Source organism: Glycine max, chromosome 9 (assembly GCF_000004515.6).
Source record: "Glycine max cultivar Williams 82 chromosome 9, Glycine_max_v4.0, whole genome shotgun sequence".
NCBI classification, from domain to species: Eukaryota; Viridiplantae; Streptophyta; class Magnoliopsida; order Fabales; family Fabaceae; genus Glycine; species Glycine max.
Genome location: NC_038245.2, coordinates 3,220,716 through 3,233,193, shown reverse-complemented (window position 1 = coordinate 3,233,193; position 12,478 = coordinate 3,220,716). Strand labels below are relative to the sequence as shown.

Sequence of the window (12,478 nt, the reverse complement as noted above, 5' to 3'; positions counted from 1 at the left end):
AACAAAGAACTAATTGAGTTCTATTCAAAGACATTACAACTAATACCTAGATATTTAATCGTGTGCAAATTACTCTACAACCTTAGTTCCACTTTTCAATTGAAGTATCTCTTAGGGCTTTGCTTCGCAGCCTTCTCAATTTTCAACAATTTCTTCAACTTTCATTTGTTTTATTAATCACAGCCTACATCCTTAGGCAAAATTTCTATATATACAGCCTCCATTTGGTCCAGATTTTTGTTTGGATAACAAAAACCTCTCCTAACATAAACCGTTACCTTGGCTGCACAGTCATATCAACTTGTAGAGCAGAAAAATCTAAAATTGGTTTTTCAAATTCACACCGCAAAATCAATTTTACATGAACAGTCAGATAACATTTTCTTACGTGAATAGTGGGAAACAGTGTTCAGTAATAGTTCAATTGTTAATATTTTACATTCTAGATAATTGAAAATGTGAAATAAGATGAAATAATGTATATTTAATATATATATATATATATATATTTAACTAATAACTTTATCAAACAAGGGCATTTGGTCTAGTGGTATGATTCTCGCTTTGGGTGCGAGAGGTCCCGAGTTCGATTCTCGGAATGCCCCCTTTTAAAATATTTTGTCCCTCACGCAAGAACAGCAACTGTAGCTCTGGCCTGGGTTATATTCTTCTAAAGCCCAATCTAATAAAGTATTTTTTTCTTTTCAAAATTGTTCAGTTCATTTATCCATTTTTTTTAAAAAAAAAATTTAAGATAGGAATTTGATTTTGTTGTGATGAAATACATAATAAAATCGCGTTTCTATTTAAAAAATATGCATAGCAAAAACACTATTTTATTGTGAATTTCAACGTAATCACGCTTTTGTGAGGAGTGTTTTTAGAACTCACAATGCATAAGGTGGGAATAGCAATTGTAAAGGTGGGAATAGCAAAACCCTTTTACGGAGTCAGATCAAAATTACATAGACCATAATAAATCCATCTAGATTCGAGAACTGATTAGAAAACATTTTAATGTTGGTTTCAAATTAGTATACTTCTAATCAAATATGTAAAATTAAGAAAACTTTAAAAATAATTATTTTATCCATTTTTAAAAGATAAAATATAAATTTTAAATATTTTTATTTACTAGTATTTTGTAAATACAAGAATCTTCAATTAAAGTCAATTTTATTATTTTTCAATCAAGAGAAAATTTCTAAAATTATTTTTTTAATCCACAATAGTGGTCCCTTCTTTGTATTCCCAAATGTAATGAGAAATTAAAGTTATGCAATTCTTTATACAAAAGTACTTGTGGATTGATTAGTTTTTTTTTTAAAAAAAATGCAAATTAAAGAGAATAGTTCATCCTTTGTTTTGCAAAGGTAGGAATGACTAAATTGTTATGGCACAAGTGTTTTGTAAAATATGAGATTCGATCTTGTCATAATAAAAAAAAATCCAAAGTGATTATTAATTTATCATCAATGACCTATATTAGTGTTTTTGTTTTTATCTTTAATTTAAAAGGATTAGGTATTATTAGGTCATCACGATTCAAACATCTTAAACACAAGGTTTTCGTAATAACCAAATAGAAAGCGAATCCAACATAGTTATCACTAACAATATATTTGTTGAGAAATAATCTAATTTTAATAAGATTATAAATTACAACTAATTATAATATTATGGCTACAAATAAGATAATTAATTTTGATTAATTTGGCTTAATTCTAGGAAAATATTTTAATTTAGATTACGTGTTATGTTGTATTCATTGATGGTAGCAAGAATCATCACCACTAGGTGATTATTGTACGTGTTATGATAAGAGATTAAATCAGATATTCTATTTTGTCAACAGAAGGTCACAAGAGGCCCGAACAACTCCTACTGAGTGGCCCAAGAGTACATTTTTATGAGCATTTTATTCCGTCCTTGCAAACTGTAACACCTTCATCCAGCTCCATAACATGCATAAAGGAAATAATTATTTGCTGATCATGGCACACAGTATTTGCCTATTTGGTAGAAGGCTAATTAACACATTGAAAAAGAGAATAAAACTTCATCGGTAAATGTTTTATGCAGAAATGCGTTGAAAATGAGTATTGTTGGCAAGATTTTATAGTACAGTAGCTGTGATTAATATTGTAAAAAATTATAGATAAATGTGATTGATGTAGCTATAATTTCAGTCATATCACAGTCATAAATATTTTAAAAATCTTGACATTGGGGTCATTGTAGCTCATCACTGCTGCACCTTCTTTCTTTATTAATTTTATTGCTGTTGTTTTTATTTTCTTTTTTCTATTAAGTTATGTTTGTTTAATAAAGTTTAGAGTCATTAGACTAATAGATTATTTGTCTAAAACAAATAAAAGATTCAGAAGTAGTACTCTATTTACAATTTTACTCTCCTAAGCTTGTAAATGCACGATTTTGACCCCATTTTGGTTTTGAATCGTAGCTCTTTAAAAGCTACGACTTGTAAACATTAATAGAAGCTATTGAAACCAAGAGATCAAAATAGGACTCTTTGCAGATGTCAAAGAATTAGGTATAACTAATTAAACTAAAACTGACGTATAATATATGCCCATATACTACAAAATTTATTTATCGTAATGTGTTCCACATGTACACATCTATAACTTATACAGCGAAGGGAAAATACAGTATAATACAACGACCATAACCTAAAATATTTTCCCCTTCTATAAGCAGCTACATATCAGTAATTAAGTACACATCAAACTGATGACAAGCATAAATAATTCTTATCAACGTAATATCATGTAAAATTCAGAGGCATTAGAGCGCGTCTCATTACGATAATAGCAAGTCCCATTGCAACATGGCTAGTAGCCTTTGGGGCTTTGCTTTCTTCTCTCTGAATGTGCTCAGCCACATTGAAGTTTCCTGCATGAATGCAGCCCCCCCATTTATCAATAGATGATAAGATTTAAATATATTTTTGTTCATAAAAAATTATAACTTTTATTTTAATTGTTTTGAAAGAATTTATTGATTTTGAGTCTAAAAATTTATTATTTTGAAAATGATTTTTATCATTACTATTAATGATGTATAGACCACTGTGACATAATATATAATATGGTTCGATGCATGTTATGTTATAACTGAATTAAAATATGAATTATTTTCAAAACTTTAAAAAAGATAAGAGTAAAGTAAGTAATCTAAATGATTGATGAGAAGATCAGGTGTTGACATTTCAACATATCCATGACTTATCATAAAGACATAAACACATGCATAAAATTGTAAATTATTTTTTTTAATAACTAAAAATACTCATTTTATTCTATAAAATATATTTTTTTTACAAAATAATCGATGGGCAATGATTAATCTTTTACAGAGACATAAATACTTATAAGATGAATATTCTTTAAGATAACTTATTCTATATCTAAATTAAGATTTCAATCTTGAATCACTTGATTAAGAGATACAAGTCGTTATAATTTTTATCAATCAGTATCGGTACTAAAAAATAAAATAAATAAATAAACAAGTGTTGGTAAAGTAAACTATGCACTTCAAAAAAGTTTCATCCAAACAAACTTACAGGTCGGGATTAGATTGCATGAACATACAAACATATTAAACCTAAAATAAAGTTGTTTTAGTCTCCAATGAATCATAGCATGCAATAAAACCACGTACGATATACCTCTTTGAGGGCCATAGCCACATCCTGCTTCAATTGTTTCTCTGATGTCTTGTATGGTTGCCCTGTTGTAAAATATGAAGTTGCTGAAAACGTTGTCCAGGCAATTGAGGACCAAGTTTGTCTCCGAGAGACATGGTCCTTCGCAGAATGTATCAGTTTTCTCTGCGGGCACGTTCAGGTTTCCATTCTCGTTCAATCTACACGTCTCTTCACAGCTTCGATAAATCTGAGACCCCACCAAAATAACAAAATATATGAGAAATATTTTAACCTATGTTATATATATATATGCATAATGGAGTAGAATATCTGAAAAAGTGTTAAACTCTGAGTTTAGCTATGATTTTAAGCTTATTAACTACAACTTTAATGATGATTATAACATTTTTTTTACTTAACCCAAATTTAAGGAGATTAGCAACACAAAACAAAAAATGTAAGGTAATAAGTTGGAAAACTATAAAATTTATAGAGTCGAGAAAAAGAAATTATTAGATAGTTTTTTTATTACTAGATGTTTATAATTCGAGTAATCTCTACATGACACATGAATTTAATTTTTTTAATTTGCAATAAAGAATTAATAATATAAGATTACATGTTATATAAAAATTAATGACAACTTACATGATCATCAAACACTTAATAATTTTTTCATGAGCAGTAATAATAATATATTTTTTGACACACTTTTTTCCTTTTAACACTCTCGATAATTAGTTAAAATTTATTAACTATTATATAATCATAAATGAGACTCATTAGTAAAACTTATAAAATTTTATAATTTTTAATAAATTTTAATCATATAACAAAAGAGAATTTTATTTTTTTTAAAGAATCTATCTCTAGTATTTCTTGCATAATTTCAGTCAAATACTAGTAAAGAAAGTGTTCCAAAAGAGTGTATTATTAGTATTTTTTGCATAGATATTGTTTTAAGGAAAAAAATTACCTTTCCGTAATTTTGAAATGAAGGAAAAAAGTGATAGATTCAATAAAATAAAAAGAGAGGAAAAAAGTGAGTGCAAAAATTGAAGTTTAATAAAGTAACTGAGCAGTAAGAGAAAATTCATATTTTTGTCTTAAGTACTATCTGTGCTTGCATGCACTTCTAGCCTTTTTGAATAATAAACATAAAAATCAGTTTGCACACTCACATTTTTATCATTGAAACAGAGCAAGGCTTTGGAGACAATTTGAGCTGGGTCACCACTACCATACCCACCACCACCGGCTCCAAAACCACCAGTACCACCACCGGCTCCGAACCCACCACCACTGCCAACTCCGGCCCCAGCACCGCCAAAACCACCCCCCACAACCCCGAATCCACCACCACCTGTCTGTGCCTCTGACTCATCCTCATCAGCATTTCCTATCAAATTTTATAGCATAATGCATAACCCACAAGAAAATAAAAAAGTTTAATCAATTCTGGTTAATAATAACATACCAAAGTTTTTCCCGAATACACAAACGTAAAGGATAGCATAGGTTAAAATCCAACGCCTGACATTCACACGGAACAATGCCATTTTCCAAGCTTATCTAATTTTATTTTATTTTTAAAAAAAGTTGAATTTGGAGCACATTATATAGCAATGCAAGCATGCAACGTTACCCTCTTTTGCACTATGCTACAAGAAATAGTTAATTAGTTGTTAAATTCCAATTCCAAGCGAACATTACCAACCACTACCATTCACTTTTTTTTCCGTAATAAAGTGAGGGTGGGCATGAACATTCCTTTTTCTTGCATGTGTTTTCCTAATCAGAATTAAGCTTCAACGAGATAAACGACTGAACAAAATTAAGTGAAATGAATGAGGCACACATTAATGGGTGTAAAATGTTGGGTGAATTTCATTAGAGAGGGAAATTAGTCAAAGGGTTTGCTGCTAGTCACGATTAAAATTTATGAAAGACAAGACTAGAAAAACATAAGGACAGGGCAGCAGTTGAAGTTCAAGCCACCAACTTCAATTCTCTCTGTGTTTAGTCCCCATAAAATCAAACCTAAAATTGTTTTACTTGCGTTTTCTAAATCTTCCCTTACAAGCTTGGGTAACATTTGTGGCGGTGGAAAAGCAAAATTCACCTGCTTGTTTGTTAACCACAAGTTTTTGTCTTCGGATTCATAATTTTGCAATTTACTTCTAAAACAATGAATCGGTGTTTTAATCTATGGAATTAATGTCATTTACTATTTACTATATTCTCAAAGAAAGCTGAACGATATCTAACTCAGTTAGTTAAGTTACGTGCTTAAGTTATTGTAAATCTTTGATACTTGTCTTTCTATAGATAAAAAAAAATTCTTGAAGAAAACTTCTAGCGTGAAAAATGAATGCATGTAATAAGTAATGTGTCTTTGAAGTTAAAGTTTAAAACTAACATTTTTGCTTATGATGTGTTTGGTTGAGAAGATGAAAATAGAGAAAATGAAAATGAAATAAAAATACTTAAATTAGAGTAAAGTATAGAAGGTACCAGATCCACTTAAATCTACACTATTTTTTCTTTATTTCTCTCATTCCCCTTCTACCAAACACACTCTTAGTTTCTTAATCAAAACTATATGATCATTTGTGAAAATCATGTATTTAAAAATAATATTTTGGTTGTCTCTGATAAGAATGTTCAATAATAGATTAAACAATAAGACTAAGTCATGAAAAAATGTAAAATTAGGAGTAGTGTTTTTTAGGTTTACGGTTGAAGCGAATCTAAGAAGGCTAGCTGGCTACTTAGTAACCGATCATAGATTCTATGATAAAAAGGTTAGCTACGTAGAAAGGTAGACATTTGAATTGGCTTTAGATGGTCAAATTGTAATCTTGAATTTTGTGTTGCCTAGGTTGTCATTCTATTTTCTTTCTTGAAAATGTCATAGAAAGTCCTAAATACTCAGCAGTATTCAAAGAGCATTTCTGTGGAGCAGATTGTGAAGATAAGAAAAACATAACGTGAGTTAGTCAAGATATAAAGTCTCCTAACCAAATGCAAGTGGTAGTCTTGTAAAAAATTTGGAGTGGTTTAATTTAAGCCTTCTAGGAAAATGGAGGCATCTTGTTGGAAAAGGAGTTGTTTGGTATAATATCTTAGAATACAGATAAGTGTTTGGGTTTGTGATAGGTGGAATCCTTAAATTTCCTCTACATAGTGGAGGGACCTATGCAGTATCAAATATGGGAGAAACATAAACCCAAACTGGTTTTCAAAAAGGAATCTTTGGCATGATATTTCGATGGGTCCAGACAGTTTAAAAGACTTTCTTTCTTCGGTTGTACCAATTATTGGAAGATAAACATGCTGTGTAGCCCACATAGTGTGGATTGGTGTCATAATGATTGAAGTATATATGAAACAGAGATGGAGGAAGAGATTCCTTGTAGAGGAGGACAAATTATTTGTTGATTTGATGAACTTATTGGCTTCAGTCTCTGTTTGCTATGAAAAATCTGATGATTGATCGGTACGAAAAGTGGATAACTCACATGCTTAGATGAGTAAAAGCTTGAAGAAAAAAAGAAAAGTAAAATGAATGTACCTTGATTTTTGGACAAGTTAGATGAGTCTGAGAGTATAAAAGATGAAGTACGTCACTGGATTTTAACTTTTGAAAGAAGTTTAATTCATTTTATCTTCTTATTTCCTTCTTGTGTAAATGTTTATAGAAAACTTTATCCAAACAAGGCCTTACTATATAAGCTCATCTTTCTCTGCAAATTCAAGCTAGTTTTCATGTTTCTATTACCCCGGCTCCTTAATGAGATTTTTCAGAATTTCTGGAAGTGTTTTGCTGCATATTAAGTTGCTAGCCTTTTCAGGGCAATTTTTTATTAATGGATTGCCACCAAGGGTGAACTTGTTTAATAGGATGGTCATATCAGATTTGCTAGAGACTAGTGTGGACTATGCAGTAACCATATATCAAGAGGTTTCAAACCAACTTTTATTTCACCTGCTTGTTATTTTACAAGGATTGATCTTGTTAATTTTTATGCTTGGGTTGGATACTTGGATACTTTGTTGTTTTTCTAGTAGGTAGCTGAGAGTATCATATCCAACACTGAGGTCTAGTGAGAGGAAAGAATATTAAATACAATTTGCAGCCCCTCGAGCATTATTTCATTATGCTGATTTTAGGCATGGCTAGCAATAATATTTATTTGATAATGAGAGATTTAATTTATTGTTTATTACGGACCTCACTAAAATTCAATCTTGGTATTGTTTTTTAGCTTAAAGTAGGTGGACTTGGTCTTATGTTTTAAAACTCGAGTAATAATATCATCGAATGCATCAGAATTGCCTTTAATTGCATCAGGGTTAGAGTATTTCTTGCTCTCTTTGATTATGTCAGACTTAAAGTACTCCTTATACTTTTATTTATTAATATTTTCTTTACTTATTAAAAGGTTAAGATTGTAATAAAAGATAATAAAAAATTATTGAAATCTCAAATCATTTTTTAATCAACATTTATTACTCTTATCTTTTAAACTACATTCTTTACTTTAAAGTAATCAAATATTCTTATTGACAGTTTTTTTTTTTTAATTTGAGGGCAGGAGTTAGTTTTATTTTTAATTTTCGTAGATGATACATGAACACCCAAATATACATACTTATTAATTTGATAATTTTCTTTTTTTCCCTCTTATGCATCTCTTCTTTTCACTTCATATTACTTTACACTTTTTTCTCTTTTTTCTTGTTCTCTCTCTCTAACTATAGATTGACACACATGGATGTTCACAAATTATTTTTTATTAAGTTATATAATGAAAGTAAGTAACCTTCAGAATAAATTATACTCATACTTCCTCGGTTTTTTCAAATTACACAATATCTTTTTTTTACACTAATTATATTTGATTGTTTGAAAAAGATTATATCATGTATCCCTACAAGGAAGTTAAACCTTAAAAAAAAGTATTATGTGACATTAAAAAAATATCAAAAAGTAGATTAATTTGACCCTTCACGTCCCATCTTCCACTGTTGTTAGGCCCATATATCCAACAGATAGAATAGAAGAAACAAAAGTGAAATGAAATGAAATTTTCATTGAAGTGCTAATAATAGAAAGCATGAAGTAAATATATATATATCAGATCAGGAACATCATGAGTTTTGTAATAGTAAAATTGACTGAGCAAATCCTTGTTCCACTTATTAAGTCTACTCTCCCTGCATTAAAATGGATGAAAAATCATTGAATACATGCATAAATAGAATATATAACTCAGTAATGCTGATATGCTAAAAAAATTATTAAAGTGAGAGCATTACACATTAGAGTAATTCACGAAATTATCTCAACCAGATGTGCATGCAGGTCGTCTTGGAGGAAGCTGCTGATGTGGAGTTCTCTGTTTGAAAACAACAAAAAATATATAAAGGAAAAGTGGTTAAGTACTTAAAGCAAAATCATTCATTTAAAACATGAATTATAACTTAATAGATAGTGTTAAGACTCTAAGTACCTGTAGTTTTGGTCGCAATGTCTCCACAGCTGTTGTAGATTGTTGATTCACTCCAGCACCTTGCTGTTGAGACTAGATATCAAAAAAAAATATTATTAAAAAAAAATAAGATGTTGTGTTATACATACTATTTATTTTAATTTAATGATTTTGGGACATTATCAGAAGTCATTTATGTGTTTATTTAGCATTTGAAATTCAAATATACCTTGCATAATGCCCAGTCTGCTGAATCAAAGAATGCTCTTTCATTATTCTTTTAACCCCAAAAAAAATTAAAGCATAAATTAAATTAAATTAGATACAACTGAAACTTGTATATAAGGAAGTAAATTATGGATGTGCTAATGTAGTTTTTCTAGTTTGGGCTTACTTTCGATATCAGAGGCTTCTTCTTTGGGGCAAGCCTACCGTACTTTCCCGCGCATGTTGTCTGATATTAAATAATTGTTAAATCAAACCAAAAGAAATAAAAAAAAAAGGGAATGTTATACTATAAAATTAACAACTGATGATGACCAAAAATACTATAAAGCTAGCAGATGTTATATTTTGAATCTTAGGGCCATATCCCACCAACCACAAAATAGAATTGTCTTCAATAAGAAAAATCATGATATCACATACTACATTTGTTTGTGCAAGAAAAGGCATTCATCAAAACAGTCAATGTTTGTCTAGCGGGAAATGATTTAACCTTAGATGTTATGCAATTGGATCATTCGTTAATTTGAATCCTAAATGTAAGAAAGTAATCCAATTTGTTCAAATTATATATTTGTCAACTAAGACTAGGTCGTGATTGTTCTGTTTTTCTTTGCATAAAAGTTGTCATTACTACCCATATGATACTTGAGCTACTTCTAATAAAAGTATGCATTGACTAATTCTATTGATCATTAACATAATTAGAACCTAAATCCGTCCTTTGATATCATCAAAATCAAAAGAGTGTCAAAGTTAAAAAAGTTGGTGCAATTTAGGAAGAAAACCCTTTCACGTGGGTGGGGAGGGAGAATATTCTAGAAGACCTTAATTATGTTCTTTTTTTTTTTTAAGGCAAAAAAAAGGTGAATCAATGATGGCCATGAGAACCTCATGTTTGATAGAAAACGAAGTTCACATGATTTGCTTGACAGCCCAAAAGCCAGTTAAACTTGTTTTGTGTGGCTTCACTTTAGGTAGGGACACCATGAAACCCATAACGGAGTAACCGACAATTTTGCAAGCACCCCTAAAATACTCGAAAATCTTCCCATCTTTATTAAACTTCTTTTTCAAATCTTAGCTTAATTATTTTGATACTTCTAAATGTTAAGCAGGCAAAAATTAATAATGATAAATTCGAATGTATCTCATTGACGAGTACTTGTAAAAGTAAAATAAAAACGTCTCTTGGGCACATCGAAAAAAATAAAACAAGAGTAAGACATTCAAATGTCACGTATAGTATTCAAAAGAAACGAAAAGGTCGAAATTGAATTCACATAATATTCTATATATTACGCGCAATAATTTGTTTGACATGACTGTAACCTAATTAGACAACCAATTATCTCGAAAAATAAATATAAATAAATAAACTTCGATACCCATATGATAAATGCCACAAAAGTACATGGTACAACCACGATGAAGCTAGAAAGAGTACATGGGTACAACGTAATGTACACGGTACACCAATGAAAATAGACACGTGCAGCTATGTCACTCTGAATAAGAAAATAAACAGTTAGATTTTCCGTCTGATTCTCCTTTTAAGTTTTGATATTATTTTCTTTACGTGTGGTAGTGTTGTTCCAAATTTGCAAATAGCACACACATGGCATTCACATTATTCACTACTTTGATTGCTAATTATCATTTTGTTCTGGTTAGCACCTGCCGTCAAAGGAAACCTTAGTTTTCCTAATTCTTAGCACCACTAATCGCAAATTATATGATAATGTTTGTGCTATTAAGAGAAAAAGAAATTGAGGTTCGAAAAATTATATTATAATTAAAATAAAATATTAAAAAAGGGTGAATAAGTGGTTAGAGTTTGGTTATGTACCTCGGCATTCGGGGCAGAGAAATAGTCTTCCTTATCATACCCTGCCATCTTTGTTTACCTGTTCAAGAAAAACCAATTCGCGATCGTGACTAACAAATCAGAAACTAATATTCAAAGCTAGACTATTCTTAATCTATGAAATGTAACCTTTAATTTGTGTGAAAAGAGAGAAGAGGGGGGAGAAGAACCCAAAGAATAGAAACAGGGCACTCTCCCAATCAAGCAAGGAAGAACTAGTTGCAAGCAAAATGGTTTATGGGGATACCCAATTATATGGTGAGTGAAAAACACACAAAAAAAATGGAGAGAAATGAAAGAGATTAAATAAAAGGGATGATGTTGATAATTACCTTGTGGTAAGAGGAAGGTAGAGATGCAAGGAAGAGAAAGTGAGAGAAAAAGGTATTAAAGGGGAGAAAAGAGAGGTAGAGACAATGAGATAGAAGAGGTTTGAGTGAGAAGGTTGGATAAGAATATGCATCCACTACGCATGCCAAGAGATTACATTTATATGAAGAGAGGCTAAGAAACAAGCCACCAAAAGGAATAAAATTAAAATATTAAGCATTTAAGTTTGGATGCTAAATGTCAAATATCCAGTCTCAAACACTTTCATATGATGAGCTTTACGTGGGTGTTTTCTAGTGGCTAGTTGACACTAGTTTCACTTTTTTGCGGGATTTTTATTTTTGTTTCTAAAGTGGTGAATGACAATTAACTGTGGCCAGATTCAATTAAATAATTATTCTTGTGATTTACTTTTAAAAAAACTATGGTCTTTGTAGCCATTGGATGTTGTAGTTTAAGACGTTAGGATATCAACATCATTTGGTCCATCTCATACCCCCCAACGTACAATTTTCTCATGTGCCAGTCATCTACATTACCGACACTTTCCTGATTACGAATTTATGAGTTGTTATATCTGTAAATTATTTCCCTTTTTTCATTAAAAACTCTCTAATCTCCAACTTTAATAATTGTAAAAGACTAACATTTGCATTGTATTAACCATTATATATAGCCAAAGGAAACATCTTTTCTGCCAATTCGATCATAATTCTCTGTTTTTTTCTCTCAGCTGCCTTCACAACTTTGGATTCTTACCCTTTCAAACATCTGTCTAATTCATAACTATCCTTTAGTACATAAGCAATCTCTGGTAACAAAGAACAATTGAAAATTCAGTTACAAAGTATTCTATTATTTGAGCTGATTGGAGCATAAAAGATAGCA

General features: G+C 30.4%; 1 protein-coding gene, 1 long non-coding RNA gene and 1 other non-coding gene across 6 annotated transcripts; 1 reads left to right on the top strand and 2 right to left on the bottom strand.

Annotated features, from left to right (window-relative positions):
* Positions 1 to 533: 533 nt before the first annotated feature.
* TRNAP-UGG (transfer RNA proline (anticodon UGG)) lies at positions 534 to 605 on the top strand. The gene has a single exon. It is a non-coding gene; the product is annotated as a tRNA-Pro (tRNA).
* Positions 606 to 2,588: 1,983 nt separating this feature from the next.
* On the bottom strand, positions 2,589 to 5,389 carry LOC100817970 (uncharacterized). Its single transcript, XM_003533164.5, has 4 exons — positions 5,151 to 5,389; positions 4,855 to 5,072; positions 3,695 to 3,920; positions 2,589 to 2,916 (listed from the first exon to the last, which is right to left on the bottom strand). Exons 1-4 carry the CDS (start codon positions 5,230 to 5,232, stop codon positions 2,789 to 2,791), a joined length of 654 nt encoding a protein of 217 aa, XP_003533212.1. The 5' UTR covers positions 5,233 to 5,389; the 3' UTR covers positions 2,589 to 2,788.
* Positions 5,390 to 8,749: 3,360 nt separating this feature from the next.
* LOC100813896 (uncharacterized) lies at positions 8,750 to 11,803 on the bottom strand. 4 transcript variants are annotated; one of them, XR_001382584.3, is made up of 7 exons: positions 11,593 to 11,803; positions 11,243 to 11,300; positions 9,563 to 9,622; positions 9,398 to 9,445; positions 9,190 to 9,261; positions 8,996 to 9,075; positions 8,750 to 8,893 (listed from the first exon to the last, which is right to left on the bottom strand). It is a non-coding gene; the product is annotated as an uncharacterized lncRNA (long non-coding RNA). The 4 variants fall into 4 exon arrangements; XR_001382585.3 differs by lacking the exon at positions 11,593 to 11,803 and adding an exon at positions 11,390 to 11,544; XR_001382586.3 differs by lacking the exon at positions 9,398 to 9,445.
* Between the last annotated feature and the right edge of the window lie 675 nt (positions 11,804 to 12,478).

What these genes read in the sequence shown, in the direction of transcription:
- LOC100817970 (XM_003533164.5), bottom strand. Translation starts at nt 5,232, where the DNA reads ATGGCATTGTTCCGTGTGAATGTCAGGCGTTGGATTTTAACCTATGCT. An exon ending in TGTATTCGGGAAAAACTTTG is followed by an intron (nt 5,073 to 5,150) that starts GTATGTTATTAT and finishes AAAATTTGATAG; the next exon opens with GAAATGCTGATGAGGATGAG. An exon ending in TGGCTATGGCCCTCAAAGAG is followed by an intron (nt 2,917 to 3,694) that starts GTATATCGTACG and finishes GCATTCATGCAG; the next exon opens with GAAACTTCAATGTGGCTGAG.